We start from the raw sequence: 24,313 nt of genomic DNA on the forward strand, positions 1-24,313 counted from the left end.
TTTGTCGTGCGTGAATATCTCAAGATCTAAGAGCAATACTGAAATTTTCGAAAAAACCTTCATTACAGCTTTCATTCCCCTCCACAAAAAAGTTGCTCACAAAAATTTTGTGTCTCCCTTGCATCCGCAGATATCCACCAAAATCATCCCGAAGTTCCCCGGTCGTTTCAACTCTTCACAGCCGATTTAATAACAATTCAATCCGCTTTCATGCGTATAGTTTCCCCGATGATCGTTAGCGTCTCACTCCAGATAAAGTGGGGCAAAGAGGTAGGTCATTTTTCGAGATAACAGACGGAGCCGACGGACTAAAGCCAAGAAACTGCTATCAGTATGCGTCAGTAACTCCCCAGCAATGGTGTACTCGACCCTGTCGTTTTTTCGTGATCATGACATCGATGAAAAAAATCCATGTCACTGAACTAATAAAGTGTTTCATCAGTCATTGGTGCCACGAAATTCTCAGGGAATTAATACATTTTATCTGATAACCAGTCCACTGATATCTTACTGGAGTGGTCTGATAACGTATCGAAACCTCGACGACGAAAGATCGGGAAGGAGTTTCAGGCGAATAAATTATAGATAGAATTTTTTTTGGGGGCAATGTCGGGGTCTCGTGGGTACACTCTGGTTGATGGATCTGCCAGCACCAGGTAATTCAAGGAACACGTATGACTAAATTCTATAGTTAACCGGGCCAGGTGGATAGAAAATTCTATTGGATTTTTGGGGAAATTCTTATTATTTTTTAATTGATTTTATTTATTTATTGAAGCATTGAACCTTTTTAAAAGTTCAATTTTTTGGTTGATTCTGTTTAAAAATTCCACAAGTTATCTACCTATTTTTTTTCAATCAAAATCTTCAATGGAAAACATTCCATATAAAAAATCAGTAGAATTTAATTTTTTTATATAAGTGATTTTATTATTATTATTATTATTATTATTATTATTATTATTATTATTATCATATACTGTTCAATAGAAAACATTGTATACAAAAAACCAATAGAATTTGATTTTTCTATATAATGTATTCTATTAAGATATTTTTTATGGAAATATCTGGCCTCAATTTTTTCAAGTTTTTTCGTTATATTCTTCTGAAAAAAGAGAAAAATAAAGTGAACAAAACTTGGAAAATTGATGTCGAGAAATTCTCAGTAGAAAAAATTGTACGGAAAAATGCAATTAATTTTTTCTTATTTTTTCTTTATTTCCCGGTGAAGTATGGAGTCTGGGAGCCAGGGAAAATTGCTATCGAGGGGCACAATTGATAAATACAGCTCGACTTATGTACCTCATGATCGATTGTCTAGGTATACTACAGCAATTTCAAATTTAATTCCTGTGAGATTTAGAAGGTAATGATTTTACCCACGAAGTTATTTCGAGAATAAGGGGTTTAAAAGGAAAATGTCAGAAGAAATGTGTTAATTGATGGGATAATTGCATGGATGCGTTCATGAAAGAAATCAGTAGTAGAATAATAACATCTTCATTAGCTATGTTCAGAAATATTTTAGTAGTTGACAACATTTTTTCGAAAAGGTCTTATATGTCTTCTTAAAATGGCTAATTAACGACATAATTAAATTAAGAATATTAATAACCTCTTTGTTAATTATATTTATTATTATGTCAAAGGAATTTCTCCACAGCTAAAAAAATTTCCCATAAACATGTCATCTGAATTGAACTTCCATCAGAGTTCCAGGTTCAGAAATTCCTGTAGACAAAATCGGACTCTTCTCGAGTGTATCCTTCAACTGGCTGAACGAATATGTGTCCGCAGGATATAAAAAGAGAATAGGCGAGAAGCCGCTGCCCACCGTATCTCTGCAAGAGTCCTGTCAAATTAATGGACCAAGGTGCCTGAATAAAATCATTAGAAACTGAACTAAAATCGCGAATCCCTAATCATCAATCGAAATCGTTAATTCATAGAATAGATTCTCTGTGGCATAATGACATTGTCAAGAGAGGACAGTCAGGGGCCTCAGTCCCCAGCATCGCCTGGCAGTTTGTGAAGACTCGAGTGCTCGTTTCATCCCTAATCCACCTCCTGGGGATGATCATCGCTCTCTGCAGTCCTGTAAGCGAAATTATGTCTCTGGAGATGGGAGAAAATATTTTTTCATCATTCTGGCCGTAAGGCATTCGACATACGGCCTAAAAAAATTTTTCTAGCACATATGATTGCAACCCTCGCCTTCGGCTCGGGCTGCAGACTCATATTCGCCAGAAAAGTTTTTTTCGGCCTAATGAGCAAACACAGGGGAGAGTGGGGTAAAATGGACACTTTAGACTTTTGTTTCAATTACTCATAACTAACTTCGTAGATCCTGGTGCTCCAGAGGATAATATACTCCACGGAGGATCGTCTCCAAGTATTCCCAGACCCCGCGCCCCCTAAAAACTCCTCATCCCTCCCTCCCGCCGCCCCCTCAACCCTCAACACAACGAGATCAATCGAAATCTCGGAGGACTTTGAGCGCATAATTCTCATGGACAACGTCATCATCTCCACCCACGTGGTCCTCCTCATCTCCGTCGAGACGATCTCTTACTTTTTAATCGCGTGGAGTGCGGCGATGAACCTCAGGACAGCAACGAGACTGCGATCTGCTTGCTTGGCACTAGCTTACAGGAAACTCCTGAGATCTTCGGTGAGATACGCAGCTCCGGTGCACCAGACCCTGACGTACTTCGTCCCCGACAGCAACACCCTCTTCGAACTGATCAGCAATGGTCCCCTGATCTTCTCAGGGCCACTGATCCTCCTCCTGTCGTCGCTATTCATCTGGCATTCTATGGGGCACTGGGCCCTCATCGGCATCGCTGTCCTCGTCGTCTTGTACTTCGGACTCATCCTGAGTGCCTACTTGACGAAGGTATTCGCCACGAGAGCCATGAAGTTCTCCCTGCGGCGGATCAGTTTGCTGCAGGAGTTCATCGAGAAAATTTGCATCGCAAAAATCGGAAAGTATGACAAACGATTTGCATCGGGAATTCGAACGATCAGGGAGATGGAGCTCAAGGAGATGAAGCTGGGGGCCCTGAGCGAGGGCTGGAGCCTCTGCATGGTGCATGTGATACCTATTGTCACTGTCAGCGCTATGACCATGGCGTATTTGATCAATCATAATTACGTTGTTTCGGCGAATGTAAGGTTCTTTCGGTTCATTTGCTTCTGATTATTTTTCTCACTCGGATTTCAGCCAATCAGAGCGCAGTATTTGAGACTGTCAAACAGCTTTATTCCGGAAATTTCTAAAAAATTGCCGACGGAAATTCACCAGTAGCTTCTCAAATGTTTCTCATCTTTCAACGCATTTCACGTTTAATATTCTGCGTGACAGATAAACAAAAAAGTGGGTTGTAAATGTATGGCTGTGTAAATGTATCCGGATGCTGTTCACTGCACTCTGCTTGGCCGAAATCCGAGTGGAAAAATAGTCCGTCAATAACACGCGTGCTTCAAAATTAATCAGATATTTTCCTCAAGCTTCCCTGCCTAGGAACGAAGCTATCGGAAAATATCCGATAATTTTGAAGCCCTAGTGGTATTACTACTGATAATTTCAGGAGAGATGAGAAAAGATTTCATAGAAAATCGAATGTTCTGTTAGTTGGTAGCTAAGTCTATTGAAGAATTCCATTGCTCATCTGCGTATTTTTTTATAGAAATGTTCAATGGAAAATATTCTATGGAAGAAGATCAATAGAATTTTCTTTTTCTATACAACTTATTCTGTGGAAATATTTTCAATGGAAATTTCTCGGCTCAAATTTTTCCAGTTTTTTGGGTGATTTTTTTAATTAAGAAAGATAAAGGGGGAGGGGAACAGATTAGAAAATTCATGTCGAGGAATTTCTACAGAAAATATCACCACGTATTAGCTGAAAAATTCTATCGAATTTTTTATTAGTTTTCGGCCGATTTTAGTGAAGAATTTGACAGCTCATCGGCGCGTTTTTTTATAGAAACATAAAATATTGAATGACAATATTCTATAGAAAATATTCTACAGTAAAAACCAATAGAATTTGATTTTTTTGTGCAACTTATTCTGTTGAGATATTTTCTATAGAAATTCCTCGGCTCAAATTTTTCAAGTTTGCTGCTTTATTTTTTTAATGAAGAGAGAAGAAAATGGAGGGACACCAACTTCGAACATTCATTTCGAGGAATTCCTATAGAAAATGTCTTATTAGAAAAAGCAGTATTAACTGATTCAACTGACTCAGTTGACAGCTGAGTCAACATTTCAGTAGAATCGGCCAAAAGTTAATAGAAATTTCAATAAAAATCCATCAGAATTTTCTAAAGAATTTGCCAGGTCTTCCTATTGAAATTTTCACTCGTGATTTCCTCTAAAAATGAATTAATCGCCCTCCAAATCCTTCGTTGACAGCTGAGTTAGGTTCAACTGATTTTTTCTATAAAATAGTTTTCATTGGAAATTTTCTATAAAAAAAGGTGCAGTAAAACTACGGAACTCTTCAATAGAATCGACCAAAAACTAATAGAATTTTCAATAGAAGTTCAACAGTAATCCAATCGAATTTTCTATCTAATTCGCTAAGTTTTACTATGAAATTGTAGTAGTTTTTTGCTTCCGAATGGAAGCTTTGTAATCGTTCCAATTTAAGTTTTGGATTTTTTGTGTCATATCACTCCACTATGCCTCAAAAGTGATATAAAAGAAACGATCACGCAAGAAAAAAATTAGTAGAAAAACTTAGTGAATTCGTCAGAAATTTCTACTGCATTTATATTAGTGTTTGGCCGATTCTATTGAAATGTTGAATAGAAAATACTCAACAGAAAAAGTCAATAGTCAATAGTTTTTTCGCTTGATTTTCTCATCAAGAAAATCAATCAAAAAGACTTAAAAAATTTGAGTCGAGGAAATTCTATAGAAAATATCTCAATAGAATAAGTTGTATAGAAAAATCGACTTCTATTGACTTTTTCTATTAAATATTTTCCATTCAACATTTCAGTAGAATCGGTCAAAAGTTAATAGAAATTTCCATAAAAATCCATCAGAATTTTCTAACAAATTCTCCCTATTAAAATTTTCACCCGTGATTTCCTCCAAAAACGAATTAATCGCCCTCCAAATCCTTCGATAAAAACCAAACGTCTCTTTCAGTACATTCCATGTCTCGTCCTCATCCTCCTGAACCTGAAGCACTGCGTGAGAAGTAGTTGGCTCGCGATGAGCAGTATCTCAAGAGGCGTGGCTTCTCTAAATAAACTCAAAGTGAGTAATCCATAAAAAAACATAAATTCCCGATCAATTCCATTGTCTCAATCTCCAGGCAATCTTGATCTTGAAAGATACGAATCGTTTCACGGACAAGCCCATCGATAGGAACCTCGCGATCGCGATAAACGGAGGTACCTTCACCTGGTCCCAAGATAACTCCCCCGTTGACCGGATAATCCGAAGTTCCTCGCAATTTATTCTGGACGAGACGCCCACGCAGATGACGAATCTGTCCCCCTCCCACACCCTGTTGGAGGTGAATTTTTACGCGCCGAAGGGGCGACTGATCGGCGTCTGCGGCTCCTCCAAGAGTGGAAAGAGTTCTCTTCTCCAGGCGATTATGGGACAGTTGCATCATGCTGGTGGACATGTAGCCATCGACGGGAGTTGCTCGTATGTCCCAGAAGAGGCTGGCCTCTTCGAGGGAACTCTCAAGGAGAATATCATCCTCGGGGAGGCCTTCGACGCCTCCTGGTACTACAAGACCATTCAAGCCTGCCGGCTGAACGAAGACCTCAACTCACTACCGGGGAGTGACGACACTGACGTCTCGACTGTGGAGTTGACCAACTGCCAGAGGCAGAAGATCGCACTCGCCAGGGCGGTTTACAATAATAGGGATATTAATTTGTTGGATAATCCTCTGGGGGATGTTGAGAGACCGGAGGGGACTGAGATCTTCGAGAAAGCCATTGTCCAGCTGCTGGGGGAGAAGTGTGTGATTCTAGTCTCGGATAAGATCCAAGTAGGTTGAACTGATTGGATGAAGCCTTGGTGATGACTGATTTGGTTAGATTAGATTAGAGGCAATTTATTATTTCCTTGGGATATACACGGGTCCCCTGGGGGAAAAAATAACAATTATTGTAAATGATTCTTATGAATTATTTACATTACTACAATTTTGTTTGGTTTTAATTTAAATATTCATTATTGTTTGTTTTATTTTTATTTTTTCATATATGTAACAGTCCCATAGCTGTCGCACGTATGAAAAAATCGTATAGAAATTTTCTATACGGATTGCGTATAGATATTCGGATATTTCTATACGGATATTACTCATACAAATTATTTCTATACTATGAGAATCAATTCTCATTTCTATGGGTTTAATCCTATTCGTATGGAGTTGGAGCCTAGACAGCTCTCGTATGAAAACAAAAATCTATGTATAGAAATCATTCGTATAGGAAATATTCGTATAGAAATATCCGAATGTCATATACGGAAATCCTATAGAATTTCTATACGCAATCCGTATAGAAAATTTCTGCACGATTTTTTCATACGTGAAGGGGCACTTGAGGAAAAACTAAAAATAACATAATTTTTGGAAATGAATCTTATGAATTATTTACATTATTATAATTTTGTTTGTTCTTAATTTAAATATTCATTATTGTTTGTTTTATATTTATTTTGTTCATGTATATAACAGTCCCATAGCTGTCATCGCATATCTTCATCATAATTTCCATTAACAATCTCGTAGGGCAAGACGATTGAAAAATCGAAAAAGATCCAATTTAGTTGGAAATACAAGTCATTCAGGCACACTATTCGAGCACGTTTAGACTAATAAACCGCTTCGACAGTCTTGAATCAAATTTTGTTCTTTACGAATGAAATTTTATTTTTTACGAGACGTTGGGTTTGGAGGAAATGTAATAGAATTTTTGGGAATAAACGAATTTCGCTCCGCGAAATTGGGATTACTATTGGGAATAAAGGAATATTCGCTCCGCGTGCGCAAAATTCTACTTTTCATATATTGTGATGAAATATAGGGTCCGACACTCGTGAGAAAAGTGTTCTTCGACCCTTGGGAGAGGGTCAAACAGCGCGTTCATGCAGTCGTACCAAAATATACTACTTGTCACTTCAGCCTAGTGATGAAATATAATTTACATTGTTGGAAACTTTTGTACTCCTCTTGAAAATTTTTATTAAGTCACAATTCGACTTGAATTTCCAGAACAAATCCTTGAAATTTCAATTTTTTTTCATCAATTTCATCATTTTTAGTGATGTAGAATAATGAAAGCGGCAAATTTCTTGTCAATTATTTCACGAGAATTAAGTTCTTCAGGAGAATTCCAGTAACTAATTCTTGAATTTTCAATAAATTAAAAATTCAACATAAATTTGGAATTTCACGGAAATTTTATGAATTTTCCATTTTTTTCTACATTGGAAATAATAAGAAGGCGTGTGTCAATAGAAAAAATAGAGGAGCTCATTAATTTGAAGTCTGACCAAAAAATCTCTCTTTCACTCATTCAACATTCCATTTCATTCATTTCTTCCCTTCTCCCAAAAATTTTGCAGCAATATTCTTCGATTATATTTCCAACATCCAGTGGTTTCTTAAATATTTATGCAGAAATCTGCAAATGCAACATAATTTAATTACCTCGCAAATTTTTTCAGAGCTAGTATTCTTCACTAAAAAAATATCTCTTGATCGTTTCCTCTGAACTCATCCCTCTCAAAGACATTTACGAAATAATTCAGCAAGTAATTCCGACTCATCGCGCCCATCCTTTTAGTTTTTAAACAGATGTGATACAATTTACGTAATGAAAGAAGGAAAAATAGTTGAGCAAGGGAGCCACGACGAGCTCCTCCAGTGGAACAGTGAGTACACTGATCTGATCAAGACCTTTGGCAGAAGACAAGAGGGAACTATCAACAAAGACGCCGCTGAGTCCGTCAGGGGGAAGCATTTATCCAATGGACCTAGTATTTCTGATAGTATTCTTGACATCTCGACTCAGGTAGAAAGGGATTCCGACGAGGAGGGAGGGACGAGGATGGATCGACTGAAATCGGAGCTGAAGTACAAGGCTTACATCAACGGGAACAGGGGATGGTGGCATGGCGCAATCGTCTGCACTCTCTCGTTACTTTATTCCATCCCCATCGCTGCTGCTCCCCTAGTTTTTACTTACATTGCCCAGGTAATAAACAGGTCACGGTCGAAAAAATTTAACAAAAAACCCTATCGAATTCGTTAGAATATTCTATTGAATTTCTATTGAACTGTTCTATTAGTTTTTGGCCAATTCTATTGAAATGTTCAATAGAAAATATTCAGTAGAAAAAGTCAATAGAATTCAATTTTTTTATATAAATTAATTCTATTGAGATATTTTCTATAGAATTTCGTCGGCTCAAATTTTCCAAGTTTTTTCGTTTGATTTTCTTGATGAGAAGAAAAGAAAAATAGAAGGAAGAAATCTTAGAAAATTTGAGTCGAGCAAATCCTATAGAAAATATATGAAAAGAATAAGTTATACAGAAAAATCTAATTCTGTTGACTTTTTCTATTGAATGTTTTCTATTCAACATGTCAATAGAATCAGCCAAAAACTAATAGGAAGTCTAATAGAAATTCAATAGAATTTTCCAACGAATTCGATTGGTTTTTCTATTAATTTTTTTCGTGCGTGGTGATGAAGGGATTTTTTTTTGTGATTTGTTTTTCGTCTGTTGTTGTTTTTAGAGAGAAATAACAACGGAAAAAAGAGAATCTATTCGAAAGCAGATTGCTATTTTGTTAGCAAGAATTTCTATACTCATTTATAAAAAAGTAATTGTCCATTTGTTTTTTGCAGAAAATGTTGACCAACACCACAATGATCGCAGTGATCCTCGCATTTATGGTCGGATTCATAATTTTCTGGGGCTTAATTCTAATGATTATTTATAATGAGGTAATGATGGATATTGATTATGTATTTTCGATGAGAATTAGTGGTTAAAAGAACAACTAGCGTTCTTTCTGAGAGATTTTATTGAATTTCTATTAGATTTCTATTAGAATTTCATACGAATTTTTATGGAAACTCTATTTGTTTTTTCGACAATGTCTGGAAAAAAGATATGCAATTTTTCTGGGATTTTTTTAACAGATATTTTTTAATAGAAAAAATTATGTTGATTATTTTGTATAATTTATTCTGTTATGAATTTTTCTATTTTTTTTATTTTGTAATGACAAAAAAATACAGTGAGAAAACCTTGGATTTACGCTCATGAATTCCTATTCCTATTTTTGTTTATTCATAATTCACATGGAAAAATCAGTTTATCAAATCTTTCACATAAAATACTCATTGGAAAATAAAATAGAATTTTTTGAAGAAAGCGATTTTTTTATTAATTTTTTTTTTGAAGCTGCAAAAACTCTTCTAAAATCACTCATCACATGAAATTCCATAAATCCATAAACCATAAATCTGACACATCTGAATTGATGTTAGAATTGAAGGAAATATTGATTCCAGGATGTGTTCACTTCAGCCAGGAATATCCACGAGCTCTGGCTCCAGAAGATCAACAAAGCGCAGATCTCCGTTTTCTCCACAGCCTCCTCAATAATCCTCCTGAACATTTTTAGTTTGAATCTTCAGGAGGTCGATTACATGCTACCGAGACTGAAAATAACAGCACTAACGCACGTTGGGATTAGTTTCTTCAGTATAATCATTCTTGGGATTCTTTCCCCCTGGTTACTGCTGCCTGCGATAATCTTCATGTCTGCTATGTTTGCGTATAATTTTTACGTTAGGTAAGAGACTAGACGAGAATGAGAAACAATAAAAATACTAAAATGGAAATAAAAATACAGTGGAAAAAACTTGGAAAATTGACGCCCAAAAATTTCTGCAGAAAAATTCATTTTGTTTATTTGTAAATTTATTTAATACTTTGATATTTTTATTAAAATTTCTATTGACTTTTTTGTATGAAATATTTTTTAACAAAATGACGTGGTAAAGTTGCATAATCTTCAATAGAATAAATAGAATTCTAGTAAAAATTCGATAGAATTTCTCAGAGGAAGTTCTAGGTTTTTAAATAATTAATAATTCAATAAATTGATGATTAATAATTAACAATTCAATAGTGAAGTGGTAAAGCGGTTTAAGTCGACTTATCTCCCACTTGAGTTTTTCATGAATACTTCTGAATCTAAGAGAGATAGCGAAATTTTCATAATTACATTTGTTGTAGCTCTCAATCGGGTCTACAAAAAAGGTTATAACAAAAATTTTGCTATCTTTCTTAGATTCCGAGATATTCATTGAAAACTGGCCAATAGCCAAAGTTGACTTGTACCGTTTTACCACTTCGCTACTGAATTAATTTTTGATTATTTATTACAGAGGACTTCTTCTGGCCCTCTACGAACTAAAAATCCACTCAGTAACTCCAATATACACCCACACGATCAACACAGTGCGCGAGAGAGCTGTGATCCAGGCATACCGAAAAGAGAGAGAATTTTCGAAAAAGTTCTACAAGCACTGCAACGCCAATTTGGCTTATGACTTTCTGCTGGACGCCCTGAAGCTCTGGGTGGAGTTCAGGATAAAATTCCTCTCCGCCCTCACCCTGGCCATCATCATGATCATCTGCGCCTCACTGAGTGCGATCAAGGTTCGGTACGAGGTCCTGGGATTGGCTTTCATCTGCACTCTTCAACTCACCCAGAGTGTTATTCACTTGACTGGGGCTGTGATGAGTGGCAATGGGAGTCTTCTGACTATTGGAGTTGTTGACAAGTACATTATGGTAAGAAATGGAGAATGTGAACTCAGATAAGTTTCAGTTTCGTCAGAAAATTGAAAGACTGATGATTACGTGAATATTTCGAGTGGAAACGAATGGAAACTATTCTATAGAGGAAAAAAATTTCTGTGCAATTTATTCTATTGAGGTATTTTCTATAGAAATTCCTGAGTTCGTATAATAACTTAGAAAATTCATGTCAAGGAATTCCTATAGAAAATGTTTCAACGGAAAATATTGTATAGAAATATGAAATTCTACTGATTTCGTCTCTAAATGAGTTTCGTAAAATAAAGTAAAATAAAGTTGCGGAATTCTTTAGCAGAAATGTTCAATGGGAAATATTCTACAGAAAAAAATCAAAAAATCACTAGAATTCGATTTTTCTATATAATTCAGTAGTGAAGTGGTATACCGGTTTAAGTCGACTTATCTCCGAATTGAGTTTTTGAGGAATATTTCCAAATATAACGAAGATAACAAAATTTTCGTAATTACATTTGTTGTAGCTCTCAATCGGCTGTACAAAAACGGTTGTAACAAAAATTTTGCTATCTCCCTTAGATTCCGAGATATTTATTGAAAACTGGTCAATAGTTAAAATTGACTTATACCGTTCTACCACTTCGCTACTGAATTTATTCTATTGAGATATTTCCAGCAGAAATTCCTCCGACCAAATATTTTCAGTTTTTTTGTCTGATTTTTTAAATGAATAATCTCTTTAGAAATTTCCGAGTTAGTGAAATAATTTTGAAAATTAATGCCGAGAAATTACTATAGAAAATAACAAAAAAAGTTGTATAGAAAGATGAAATTCTGCTGATTCCACTTTCTATTTAAAAAAACGCGTTGAAAACTTGTGGAATTCTTTAAGAGAAATGATCAATGGGAAATATTCTATAGAGAAAGTCAACACAATTTGATTTTTCTATGCAACTTACTCTATTGAGATATTTTCTATCGCAATTTCTGAGCCCAAATTTTCTAAGTGTTTTTGTTTAATTTTTTAAATGAATAATCCCCTTTCTTCTAATTTCTGAGTCATTATAATGATTTAGAAAATTCACGTCGAGGAATTCCTCTAGAAAATGTTTCAATAGAAACTAAACTCAACTAATTAAACTAATAGAATTTTCAATAGAAGTCCAAAATATTTTTGTCCAGTCATCTTAGTATTCACATTTCGAAATTTTGTTCTTATCATCAAATAAATAATCTCCAATGAGAGAAAAGATTCAACCAATGAAGCAGGAAAAATAGTTTCTAATGCACAATTTCCTGCCAGAATATTCCCCAAGAGAAGACGGAAGGCGATAACATCCGGAAGCAGTGGCCAGCGGTTCCCGACATACACTTCCAGGACGTCCTCCTGAGTACCAACTCCCCGATAGACCAAGAGCCCCTGAATTTTTCAATCTACGCCGGAGAAAAAGTCGCATTCCGAGGACTCGACCCCGAGTTGCAGCGAGATCTGGTCAAGTGTTTGCTCCAGATCAACGAAGTCTTCGCGGGGAACATCATCATCGGTTCCCTGAAGATCTTCGACATCAGCATCGAGGTCCTGCGAGATCACGTTGATTACATTCCCAAAGTTCCAGTTCTGTTCGATGGAACTGTGCGGTACAACGTGGACCCCAATCGTCGCAACAGCGAGAAGACTGTTGTGAAAACTCTCCAGAAGATGCTCTTGTGGGAGAAAATAGTGAAGCTAGACGAACGACTGGACAATGACACTAGCAACATCTTCAGTCTTGTGGAGAAGAAACTTCTTTTGTTGGCGAGGATTTACTTGAAATCAGTGGCTTTTAGTAAACATGTGAGTCTCAAGTTATTTGAAAAATATTTTCATTAATTAATTTATTTAGTTAAGGCCCGGGTGAACTATCTTTCGAACGTTATCTCGATTGTTTCTCCATCTTCATAATGTAAAATATATCACAATTTTTTTTTATCGCAAATTTGGGATATTTTGGGATAATTTCTATGAAATTTTGTCATTTCTGACGGTTTCGTCTCGCACTCTCCAAGAATTATCTTAACTTTGTGAAATTAAATAAATATAGACATGAAACCACCATCAATTATTGAAAAATATAATTTATTCATTCACAATTTAATAACTCTTCCAGATAATAATCATCGAGGAATTGGATCAGGATGCTGAAATACTGGATGGCCTCTTCCAGGATGTCCTGAAGCAATTCACTGTTATCGTGCTCTCTAGTAAATCCAGCTGGAACGCTCAACGTGTGATAAGGCTCAATGACCACAAAGTAAATGAATTAATAACAAAGATTTAAATAATAAAACAGAAGAGTTTTCCGAAAAATCGCCAAGACTAAAAGTGAATAAATTCTTTTCCAGACGATAAAAACGGCGACGACATCACCATCATCCCCAGCTGCCTCCACTTTATTATCAGTACCAAAAAATATTGAGACAAGTTTCTAGCTCCACCTCATAAATATACAATTACAACAAATGATGAACTTCTCATCAATTCCTAATCCCCCTGAGTCCCTTAATTGCACCAGATACTGGAATGTACAGTCCCCTCACCTCGCAGCCCGCCATCATACTTGCTTCACCTCCCCACTGCAGTGAGGGCAGCAGGCCATGGCCTCAGGTCCCTTCGTCATGAACATCTGCCCCCCAACAGCGACAGCAGCCCCCATCACCGCACTGCAAGCGACGTCAGGCCTCGTCATCATCAAATTGGGATTCATCAGCAGTTGCTCAGCCTTCTTCTCCCCAGCAGTCGTCATCTCCAGTCCAGTGATCCTCACCTCCTTCCTCATCTTGCTATTATCAACTCCACTCAGCAACTGCACCTTGAGGATCTCTGCGACCTGACAGCACCCATCGGCGAGATCAATTATATTCGAGCTGGGAAGCTCGTGCCTCTTGAACGACATTATCCCCACAGGATCGAAATTCTCTCTTAGAACACAAAGTGTCTTGTAAGTCTTCAATGAGGTCTCCCTCACTCTGCTTCGCTCCTCGAGAAGCCTCTTGATACTCTCCTGCAAATCCGTCGTTCTTTGGCACAAACCAGCCTTCCACCTGAATAAGAAAGACGAAATTTCAGTAATTGTTAGTATAAAATAACTTCTATCGTAAATTTAATCATAGTGATAATGAAGACAATTCACCTATTCTATTTATTTAGGGTGTTTTCCACCCTAATATCTCATATTTCAAAATTTTTTATTGATATTTCCGGGGCAATTTATACAAATTTTTATCAATTGAGAGTTCCACTGAAATTCAAGGAATTCCGTCGTTAAAAATTCATAATTTTATGAAAAAAACAAGAAACACTGGGTGAACATATTATTGAATTTGCGATTAATTCAAAATTCAAGTGTTTGGGTACTGAATATTCATATGAAAAAAATATTGACTGAAAATTGGAGCAAGTTATAGAATTCTCGTTCTTCTGCTGCTCAAAAATTTTTAATTTCTCGGAATTTTCTGTGAAATGAGGCATGAAAGAAATTAATAGCAGTATGTAGGACTTTCTCTAACAAGTTCTTTATAATAGAGTTCTATTAGAATTCTTGGGCATGAATTTTCTTAATGAAGTTTTTTAAATTTTTTTTGTGAAAACCAAATAAAAATACAGCAATAATTTGGGCTCACGAATTTCTACAGAAAAATCAAAACCTATTGACTTTTTTCAATTAAATATCTCTTAAAAAATGACATGATAAAGTTCCATAATCTTTAATAGATTTTTAACAGAAATTCTATAGGATTTCTTAAAGGAAGCGTTATGTTTGTACAGTAAATTTTTCCATCCCTGAATATTCATCTTTTGATTGAAAATTCAAATAACTTATTAAATTCTCCTCTTGAAGCTGCTAAAAAATATTCAAGTCCCTTAAATTATCATTTTCATCTGAAAAAATCCCTGAAAAATCCTTGTTTCCACCCCTCAAGCTCCAATAAACCCCATTCCATCAATTTACCTGGCGAGCTCCTCCACCATGAGGCTACTAGCCAAAAACTTGCTCCTCCAGACTTCACACTGTCCCGCCAGCCACTCCGTCTGCTCCTGATGAGTGCTCAAATGCTGTGCAGAATTCAGCAGAGCCCTCGCCAGCTGCAGTTTGTCCTCAGTCAGCAGATGCACACGAGTCTCCAGGTCCTCGCCAACAGCTGCCACCAGCAGATTCTTCAGCTCCCCATTCACCTGGGCCTGGAACTTCAGCTGATTCTCCAACTGCGTGTTCTCGTCCCTCAGATTCTTCAGCTCTTGCTCGTAGGACTTCTTCTCCAGCTCCCACTCCTTCAGCTCGATCTCCTCCTTGCTCTGTGGCTTCTCGAACTTCAACTCGTTCTTCTCCATTTCTATTGATTTGTGGATGGACACCTGGGCCACCATCTCGTTGATGTCCAGGTTGTTTCTCGTTCCCTTCTTCATCTTTTGGATCGGAATTATGGGGTTCACAGCTGCCTTATACGGCTCGTAGGGAATGAACTTGGGTTCTTTGCACTTCAACGTGTGCAAGAGCTTCTCTTTCTTGGAATGAGTGAGCTTTCGTGGCGTCAGGTTGACGATTGTCCCAGTGGGGGTGACTGGGGGCAGGCAGGAAGACTGGTTCAGGTTCGTTGGGTGGTAGATCAGGGTGTCACGGAGGCTCGTCTTCTTGGTCTCCAGCTTTGGGGGAGTGTTCTCCATACCGTCGCCCTGGGTGCGACCTGGAACTGCCATCGACAGCGCTGCACGAATGAATTCAATAGAAAAAATTAGCGAATTCGCTAGAAAATTTTATTGGAATTCTCTAGAAATTCTATTGAAATTCTAGACAATTTTCGTCAACATTCTATTTATTTTTTTGCGCTGATTCTACGAGATCTTTTTTTATTTTATTAGTTTAAATTATAGAACACATATCTGGGTTATTTACACTGTCGGTAACATGCATATATTTGGTTTTTACATTGCTTTACTACATATTTATTGGTCATATGCGGAGGTTACGCGAAGAATTTGTCGATACCCACACGGAAAAATATATATTCTGAAAATGATATATTTTATATATACTGTCTAGTGATTACCATTATCTAGATCAATTGTCAATTTTGAAATTTTTGAAATATCGAGCCATATCGAACAGTTTGTAATAATTCCAGTAGAATAAGAAGTACAAAAAAAACAAAGACAGAAAATGACAGACAGACAGGCTGAAAGACAGAAAAAAGAAGGAAAATAAAACAATAATTTCCAATAATAATAATAATAATAATAATAATAATATCCAATAATTTGCATAGAAAAAATCTCAAGAGAAAAATTTGAACAGCAAAATCGAAATCTATTGACTTTTTCTTATCAAATATCGAATAGAATCTGGGCAAAAAACAAATAGAATTTTAAGCAGAATTCCTTAGAATTTTAATAGAATTCCCATAGAATTTCTAAAGAATTTCAATAAAAATTTTCAGCGAATTCGCGAAGGTTTTCTATTAAATTTTTCCATACGTATGGAAACGAGGAAAAAAAACATTGTTTTTACAAGGAATATTTGATGTTGTGACAATTGTTATCGCAGTGATGGGGAAGGGGCGAGGAGAGGTGTGTTACCTGTTGATTGGCTGGTGATACTGGTGGCACTGGACTTTCGGGAGGCAGTGAAGGTGCCTGCCAGGGTGGCTGGTGGCTTTGGCTCTGGTCTACGGGGGTCCATTGTTGGGGTTCTATTTGGAAATGTCAATGGTTGGGGGTGAACGAGAATTTGTGGGGAAGGGTGACATGCACTCGATATGGAGCACGAATCAACACTGGGGATGACAACACGGTGGGACGTGGGTTAACCTTGTCTGAGTGGGGGCGCTCGCGTCGGAAGATAGCGCGATATTTTCGATTGTCTTGATTGTCGCATTTGTGGAAACTCGATGGAAAAACTAGCGATTCCCTCAGGAATTCTATGGAATTTCTGTAAGAATTCTGTTGGAGTTGTTTTGAAAATCTGTTGAATAATTCCGTTGGTTTTTTTTAAGATTATGCACCTTTTTGTTTTTCCTATAATAAAATATTTTATGATAGGAAGTTATAGGTATTTTATTATAATAGGTATTTTCATTGTTTTTCTTAGTAAAAAATTCTATGATAATTTAGATAATTCATAACCAAGAATAGTGGTAGCAAAATCGCCATCTACACACTTTTTCTGTAGGAAAATATCTATTGAAAAGTCTCACAGAATTTTTTAAGAGAATTGTAATGGACCCTCGACAAAATTCTTATAGAGTTCCGACGGAAATTTCGTAGAATTTCTTCGAGAAATCTTTTTTCTAATCTACTCCTGAACAAGAATTACGCGGCTCAGTTTTTCCCAGTTTTTCTGCTTTTTCGGAAGATCAGATTCCATCAATTTTTCCATGTCCACATTTTCTATTGATAAAAAAAGTGCAGAGAAGGTACAGAATTTTGAAATAAAATCAGTAGAAAACTAATAGAATTTCCAATAGAAATGTAATAGTAATTCAACGGAATTGAATTCTTTTTTTTTCGTGTCTATAGCGAAATTAAGATAGATTTTTTTTTTGTATAAAGCAGTGAATGACATAAGAACGATCTTCAGAAAAATTTCGTTATTTACTTCAATACAAAAATCCTATAGAATTTCAATAGAAAGATGAAATTCCACTGATTTTTCCTACAAAATAATTTCAATTGGACGTTAGAGTCGGCAAAAAACTAACACAATTTTTTATAGAAGATCAAAAATAAAATAGAAGTCGCTAGATTTTCCTACAAAATTTTGTCGTGTGGAAATTCATAACTATTAGACGAGTGGCATATTGAAACATGTTTAATCCAGAAAAGAAAAACCATCAGCTTATATTTCCGGAATAGCGTCAACTACTCATATTGATTTTCTTCTATTTCATATCTTGACACGGATGAAAAAGTTTAATAGAAAAACCTAGCGAATTCGCTAGACAATTCTATTGGATTTCCATGGAATTTTCCATTAATTTTTGGCCGATTCTATTGAAATGTTCAATAGAAAATATTCAGAAAAATTCGATTTTCTATAACAACTTATTCTATTGAGATATTTTCTATGCAATTTCCTTTCCTCAAATTTTCCAAGTTTTTTTGATTGATTTTCTTGATGAGAAGAAAAAAATATAATGAAAAAACTTGGAAAATTTGATTCGAGGAAATTCTGTATAAAATATTTGAAGAGAATAATTTGAATAGAAAAATGTAATTCCATTGATTCTTTTTATTAAATATTTTCTATTGAAAATATCAATAGAATCGGCCAAAAACCAATAGAAAGTTCAAAAGAAATCCAATAGAATTTTCTAACGAATTCGCTAGGTGTTTCTCCCAACAAAAAAAGGAAGAGGAACTCATCCTTTCAAACCAAAATAGAATACCACTGAAATTTTCGTTTTTCTCTCGAAGAGACTTTAAGTCTCGGAGATCGATGAATACTGATGTATGAATAATTAACGCTAATCGTAAGGCACATGCGTGAGTGCGGTTGGCGTGTACCGCGTAGGCGTTGAAAGATAGTGGGGCGCAATGATGCGCGGAGCGGCCACTCCGGAGCGCTCCCCTTTCACGAGGCGCCCATGAGCCGTAAGGAGTCAGTTCGGTTAAGCCGTTCTCTTATTATCTATCAACCTTGTATATACGTTATGAACAAACTGTGAGAGTTTCGCACTTAGTTTATGCTCTCCTGTACCAGGGGGTCCCCGAGAACTGGCCTGCCCCACGGTCGTTCGCCTACGTTGGTGCTCGTATACCTAATTATTTCACGGAAGATGAGGGCTTCACAGCGGAAATAAAGTATCACGCGGCAGAATGCTATGTGATCATGAAATATCATAATATAAAAAATCACGTTTTATGAATGTGAAACGTCTTTAAACACGAACTTCATTAGAAAATCCAGCGAATTCGATAGAAAATTCCATTGGATTTCTATTCAATTTCTATCGAAAATTTTATTAGTTTTTGGCAAATTCGATTTTTTTAGAAAATTTCCAATAAAGACTATTTTATAGAATAAATCTGTCGAATTTCATATTTTTATGCAACTTTTTCTTTTGAGACATCTACATAGGAATTCCTCGACATGAATTTTCCAAGTTGCTTTCACTCACTTCTCTGTTTATTTGAAAAATCAGATTAAAAAACTTGAAGAATTAGAGCCGAGGAATTTTTATAAAAAATATCTCAATGGAATAGACTGGACAGAAAACTTGAATTCTATTGATTTTTTCGATAGAATATTTCCATCGAATTTTTCTATTGAAAACAACACAGATAAATTCGGGAATTTTCAATAGAACTCCAAAAGAATTTTCTACCGAATTTTCCGAATTTTTCTATTAAATTATTTCGCATCTATCATTTAGATCAGAATTGTTTAATTGAATAATAAATTAATTGATTTATGAACACCTGGTTGAAGATTAATTTTAAAGGGTGTTATTTTTATTTAAACGAAGGAAAATATTTTCGGGGGAATAAACTAGAGATTGAGTGAATCATAATAGACGGAAATGGTTTTTCAAATATTCGTTTATTCATTTTATTTTTATTTCCACCTCTAAACTTGTAAAAACAACAAAAAAACACTTGTTAATTGACTCCACCCGAGAAAAAATGAATTTCCAAATACAATTGAACTATTTTCCGAGGAGAATTTTCCTGGTGGCGCCGAAACTCTGTCCAGCCTGCGTGGCGCCCTTGTTGGAGCCAGCCTGTAGACCAATGACACCCTCTCCCGCCCTGAGTTGACCCTCGGAGAAGTTCCTCCTGTTCTCGTCGGCGGGCTTGGGTCCCAGCCAGGGGCCACGCCACTCTGGATGTTTGTAGCACTGCGGAATAAAAATTTTCAACATTAAACATCCTCCGCATGAATTCTGCAGCAAAGCGGTAAAACGGGTCAAGACAATTTTTTTTAGCCAGTTTTCAATAAATATCTCGAAATATAAGAGAAATAACGAAATTTTCGTAATTACCTTTTTTGCAGAGCGAATTGAGGGCTACAAAAAAGGTTTTAGCAAAAATTTTGCTATCTTCCTTAGATTCCGAGATATCCATTGAAAACTGACCCATAGTCAATATCGACTTAAATAGTTTTACCGCTTCGCTACTTAATTCTCCTCATGGAAAACGAAAAAAGTGGAATAAGATATTTACAGCGCGTCCAATGGCGAATATGGTGTTGGTGACTTGTGCGAGGTTTTTTCTTTCCATCAGGTCCACAGCCTGGAAGAGATCAACGTCGGGCACTCCATACCTGGTGCATGCCCTCTGGAACCTTCAACGAACAAAAACACTTGAAAGTCCCTTTAAATTTACGTTACAACTGCAGTAAAATTACCAATTTTGGGAATTTGAAATCATCTTGAGATTAAATTATTTATTTATAATTATTTATTTATTCATTTTTATGCTAAATGAATGTTTTTTCATTTGAAATTGAATTAAATTGAGTATTTCATGGGCATCTCGAATTCTGGAAAATTAAACAGTTACTTCAATTTAATTTTCAAGAGATTGAGATGTCAGAAAAATAATTACAGGAATAATTGTCTATGAAAATATGATGTGAATTCGTCGTCATTAAAAATTTCACGATTTTTTGCTCGCAATTTCAGAAATTATTCCCCTACAGTGGAATAATTCCCTATAAATATTATCCTTAATTCCTATTTAACATGACCTAAATAAATATTCAAAACATTATTATAAATACTAGAAAGAGAAGAATCTTCCATTAAAAAAACAACAGAAATTCACAAACAATTCAATGTTACTCGCTTCTGACTTCTTCGTATAACAACCAAAATTAATTAAATTAATTAAATCAAAACAAAATTAATTTTTTGAAAATTCATTTGTTCATTTTTCGAAATTAATTATGGTTTTGATTGAACCAAAATTAATTTCATTGAGCATTTTAGAAATTATCTCATTCGTCGCTAACAACATCTATGAAAAGATGATGAGAATTCGTCGTCATTAAAAATTTTCCGATTTTTCGCGTCCAATTTCAGTCATAATTCCCCTACAGTAGAATAATTCCCCACACGGCGAGAAATGTTCAGTAAAAATTACGAAACACTTCGAAAAAATTCCGAGACAGTTCCGTAAAATTTCCTACATCCACATTTCGCTCCGGAATTACGGAAAAGATACATAATTTGTACTGAATATTTCTCTCCGTGCATAAATATTATCCTTAATTCCTATTTAACATGGCCTAAATAAATGTTCAAAACATTATTATAAACAATAGAAAAAAATGAATCTTCCAGAAAAAAAACAACAAAAATTCACAACCGATTCAATGTTCCCGCTTCTGACTTCTCCCTATGACAACAGATTAAACCAGAACGAATCCACGGGCATCATCCAGATAAAATTACCCTTAGGGTTGTTAATCCATTCACCCTCGCGAATACTCTCCCTCCGGAAAGTCAGCATTCGGGAAAGGCGGAGGTTGAAGAAAAGCTTGGCATCGTGGCCCTCGCAGCTCTTGATGCCCTCTGCTACCCTGTCCCATTTCTCAGCTTAGTGACGCGCTTCTATTGTCTGAGCGTTAATTGCCCAGTTACTAATTAACGCTCCTTCATAATCGACCAGAGCCCACCTCCTAAGTTCCCGATTGCCAGCTCTATGCAAATAGTAATGTCCTCGGACGCCCGGAATTCTGTCACAGAAATGACGCGTCGCGTATCCACATTTACCAGGGCATTATGTCGAGCCCCAGCAGCACTCACTCCATCAAAATCAACATGGTGGTTATCAGGATGGCCCTCCTCACCGCCCTGACCGCCTGATGGGCAGCGCGTCTGCCGCATATGAGCACCGAATCCCACCCACGGTACTTCAACTTGGTTTATCTGACAATGAGTGTTCCTCATGTTTACGGGCTTGTTCAGAGGGTAAATACGTGCTTTTCCGGATATATCCGCTTCTGGTTGGAGTCGAGACATGAGGCCATTGGGGAAGGACGGCACTTGCGAGATACTGGCGAACCAGAGAAACATGAGGGAAATGTCTTTTCAGTTGGTTAATTGACTGCTGAATTCGGAATGATGCGAGGGGCTACTCACATCCCACATCACGGCGCCACTCTGGCATGAAATCATTTCGAAATCACGTGAAATCACCGAAATCACTGAAATCAAGTGATTTCAGCTCTCTGGAATCATTTTCGAAATCATCCCTGAAATCACGTGAAATCGTCTGAAATCAATGAAATCAGTGACACACTGGCGTAGTACGAACCGGGCAAGTAATTTGTGATTTTGAAATTGACACACCTGCCAACGATGATAATAAAGTGGCGTACTCACTGTCATAAAAAAATTAAAATGATAAAATGGACCGCTTTTCATCGCCATTAGCTCACGATTGGCGGAGTAGAATCAAACGAATTCGTTATTATTTGCCAGTTAATTTTGCCAGTTTGGATTTTCATAATTTGACACAACCTATGAAATTTCATAAATGAGAAATTTGAATGAGAAAGAAAAGCTTCTCACAAATAAATGTAGGAAATCCTTCAGAATTAATTTCCCAAATTTTTTTCTTTGATTTTATCTCGATTATTTTCTATAAAAAAGTATCTATTGAAAAACACAGGACAAATTAGCGTAATTATCAATAGAATGCCACATTAAAAATTTAATATTGTGGAGAATTATTTTTATTTTATTTAATTATTATTAATTATTTTGAAGTTTGTGCCCTCTGCAGTCAAATTTAAATGTGAATAATAGATGATAAATGATAAATAATAAATAATATACAAAAAATCAACAGAATTTCTCAGCGAAACCTCTGAATTTTTCCATAAAATTCTCTAGAAAGTGTTCTCTCGCACGCACTCTCCACCCACTCAACATCTCAACTCTTCAGATCGCGACATCGTTTACTTGTTCGTCTCTCCTGCTCACCGTATCGAAAGGGAGTTATTCGGAGTGGCCGCGCTGCGCAGCGAGCACCCCCCTCCCCACCCATTGCCCTTGAAGTCAAAATTTTTTGCCGACGATTGGAGTATTACCGGGAGCCCGAGGGCATTAGAAGGGGGTTAGACGCGGCATTTAATTTGGAGGAGTCCAAGTTGATATTCATTTGGGACCACCTCCTCACATGCAAATATCGAATCAGGATGGTAGCAGAGTGCTAAAGCCTACGATTGAAGTCGCGAATCGTTGAAGAACGATTAACATCTCGCCGATTATTTAATTCTGATCACTTCTCGCAATAATCCCGGGGTTTTTCGCTGGCAGTTGGAGCTCCAACAGCGCCCGAGGGCGTCATCTGAATTCCAATTTGGTGGAAATATTCCCCTGAGAAATATTTTATTTCATTTTACTCGCGACCCGAGAAGTAGAGGAGTTCTCGTCGCAAGAAACTCTCTTCTTCCCATGAATAAACGATGGTCCCGACCTCGGACTCTGTCAGTGCTTCTCCATCAGGCTCTCATGACAACCGAAGAGCAACACAGTTTCACTTTCACTCGTCCAAGGTTTTCCGCTCGATGATCTCTCGATAGGCCGCCCGATATATCGATATCCCGCGGATAGCCCTTGAAATATCGTTCGATAACTCCCGTGAGAGTAGAGAATCCCACTTATCGAGAAGTATTTCGACGCAAAACACTGTCGATTGCGTAAAGTCGAATGGGTATCAGGAGGGCATGAGTACTGCAAAGCAATTCCTAGAGTTTCTCCCTCGCCCGGACGCCACGTACACTTTATACCCCTCGACGTATCAAATTCAATGGGTAATTAAGCGTTAAAAAACACTCACTGTTGCAAATTATCCATGAACTTGTAGTCACCACCGGAGACATTGATCTTGGTGATGCACCCCGGCTGCAATCTGTTCATCAACTTGCAGAGAATGACACCATCCCTCAGAGCGTCCTCGTAGCTGACACCTGAAGGAGAAATTTCAAGTTGTTTGAGTAACTTGAACCCAACTCACTTTGTGCTGTCTAATATTACTACACGGAGAGAAATATTCAAGAAAAATTACGGAACATTTCACGTAATCCGCAAGCGAGAATCGTTTTCAGTGAATTTCTATAGGAATATAAGAGAATAAATCTGAAACGTTCAGTAAATTTTCGGGTCTGTCACCGAAAAAATACGAAAAAGTCACGTAATTTTTCTGGAAGTTGTAAAATCTAACAGAAACTTCAAGACTTATTATGCCTCAGAATATGAAAATTCTTGGATGTTTAAGAATTTTTGCGAAAAGCTCCGGAAAAATTACGGAACGTGTTGTTAAAATCTCTCCCTCACGGTGACTCATGTCTAGCCGTGAGGCGTCGGACGGATGAGTAATTTTTACGGAACAGATCGTAGAATTTACGTGACGATTGACACTTTTTATTGAATTTTACTTCGCTCCCAGATTACGTTTCGAAACGTAATTTTTACGTCTTT

At 36.6% G+C, this 24,313-nt stretch overlaps 3 protein-coding genes across 5 annotated transcripts in view; 1 reads left to right on the forward strand and 2 right to left on the reverse strand.

Annotated features, from left to right (window-relative positions):
• The first annotated feature begins 576 nt into the window (after nucleotides 1–576).
• Nucleotides 577–13,350, forward strand: LOC107048826 (multidrug resistance-associated protein 9). Its single transcript, XM_015272254.1, has 14 exons — nucleotides 577–656; nucleotides 1,235–1,369; nucleotides 1,715–1,876; nucleotides 1,953–2,100; nucleotides 2,348–3,172; nucleotides 5,168–5,278; nucleotides 5,337–6,029; nucleotides 7,837–8,247; nucleotides 8,905–9,003; nucleotides 9,577–9,860; nucleotides 10,459–10,867; nucleotides 12,153–12,683; nucleotides 12,997–13,140; nucleotides 13,232–13,350. Exons 1-14 carry the CDS (start codon nucleotides 607–609, stop codon nucleotides 13,316–13,318), a joined length of 4,089 nt encoding a protein of 1,362 aa, XP_015127740.1. The 5' UTR covers nucleotides 577–606; the 3' UTR covers nucleotides 13,319–13,350.
• LOC107048827 (golgin-45) lies at nucleotides 12,949–16,668 on the reverse strand. 2 transcript variants are annotated; one of them, XM_015272256.2, is made up of 3 exons: nucleotides 16,461–16,668; nucleotides 14,839–15,577; nucleotides 12,949–13,930 (listed from the first exon to the last, which is right to left on the reverse strand). In XM_015272256.2, the coding sequence occupies exons 1-3, from the start codon at nucleotides 16,561–16,563 to the stop codon at nucleotides 13,441–13,443; spliced, it is 1,332 nt and encodes a 443-aa protein (XP_015127742.1). In that variant the 5' UTR covers nucleotides 16,564–16,668; the 3' UTR covers nucleotides 12,949–13,440. The 2 variants fall into 2 exon arrangements, with proteins under 2 accessions (XP_015127742.1, XP_015127741.1); XM_015272255.2 differs by having other exon boundaries at nucleotides 14,839–15,592.
• A 2,735-nt stretch (nucleotides 16,669–19,403) lies between these two features.
• The window catches only part of LOC107048811 (muscle-specific protein 20), a 28,679-nt gene continuing 23,769 nt past the window's right edge, over nucleotides 19,404–24,313 (reverse strand). For both annotated transcript variants that reach the window (XM_015272230.2, XM_015272231.1), the window contains 3 exons: nucleotides 23,673–23,802; nucleotides 20,046–20,166; nucleotides 19,404–19,720 (listed from right to left, as the gene is read on the reverse strand). In XM_015272230.2, the coding sequence (XP_015127716.1) occupies nucleotides 19,529–19,720; nucleotides 20,046–20,166; nucleotides 23,673–23,802 (443 nt within the window). In that variant the 3' untranslated portion in view covers nucleotides 19,404–19,528. The remainder of the gene's footprint in view (nucleotides 19,721–20,045; nucleotides 20,167–23,672; nucleotides 23,803–24,313) is intronic.

Source organism: Diachasma alloeum, unplaced genomic scaffold, assembly GCF_001412515.2.
Source record: "Diachasma alloeum isolate Michigan unplaced genomic scaffold, Dall2.0 Dall_scaffold_00197, whole genome shotgun sequence".
In the NCBI taxonomy this organism is placed as follows: domain Eukaryota; kingdom Metazoa; phylum Arthropoda; class Insecta; order Hymenoptera; family Braconidae; genus Diachasma; species Diachasma alloeum.

Bases quoted from the DNA above. Each gene is read 5' to 3' on its own strand.
- LOC107048827 (XM_015272255.2), bottom strand. From the start codon at position 16,563: ATGGACCCCCGTAGACCAGAGCCAAAGCCACCAGCCACCCTGGCAGGC. The intron at 15,593-16,460 runs GTAACACACCTC...TCATTCGTGCAG, and splicing joins TATCACCAGCCAATCAACAG to CGCTGTCGATGGCAGTTCCA. The intron at 13,931-14,838 runs GTAAATTGATGG...TTTCTTATTCAG, and splicing joins ATGGTGGAGGAGCTCGCCAG to GTGGAAGGCTGGTTTGTGCC.
- LOC107048826 (XM_015272254.1), top strand. From the start codon at position 607: ATGTCGGGGTCTCGTGGGTACACTCTGGTTGATGGATCTGCCAGCACC. The intron at 6,030-7,836 runs GTAGGTTGAACT...CCATCCTTTTAG, and splicing joins TAGTCTCGGATAAGATCCAA to TTTTTAAACAGATGTGATAC. The intron at 9,861-10,458 runs GTAAGAGACTAG...TATTTATTACAG, and splicing joins GCGTATAATTTTTACGTTAG to AGGACTTCTTCTGGCCCTCT.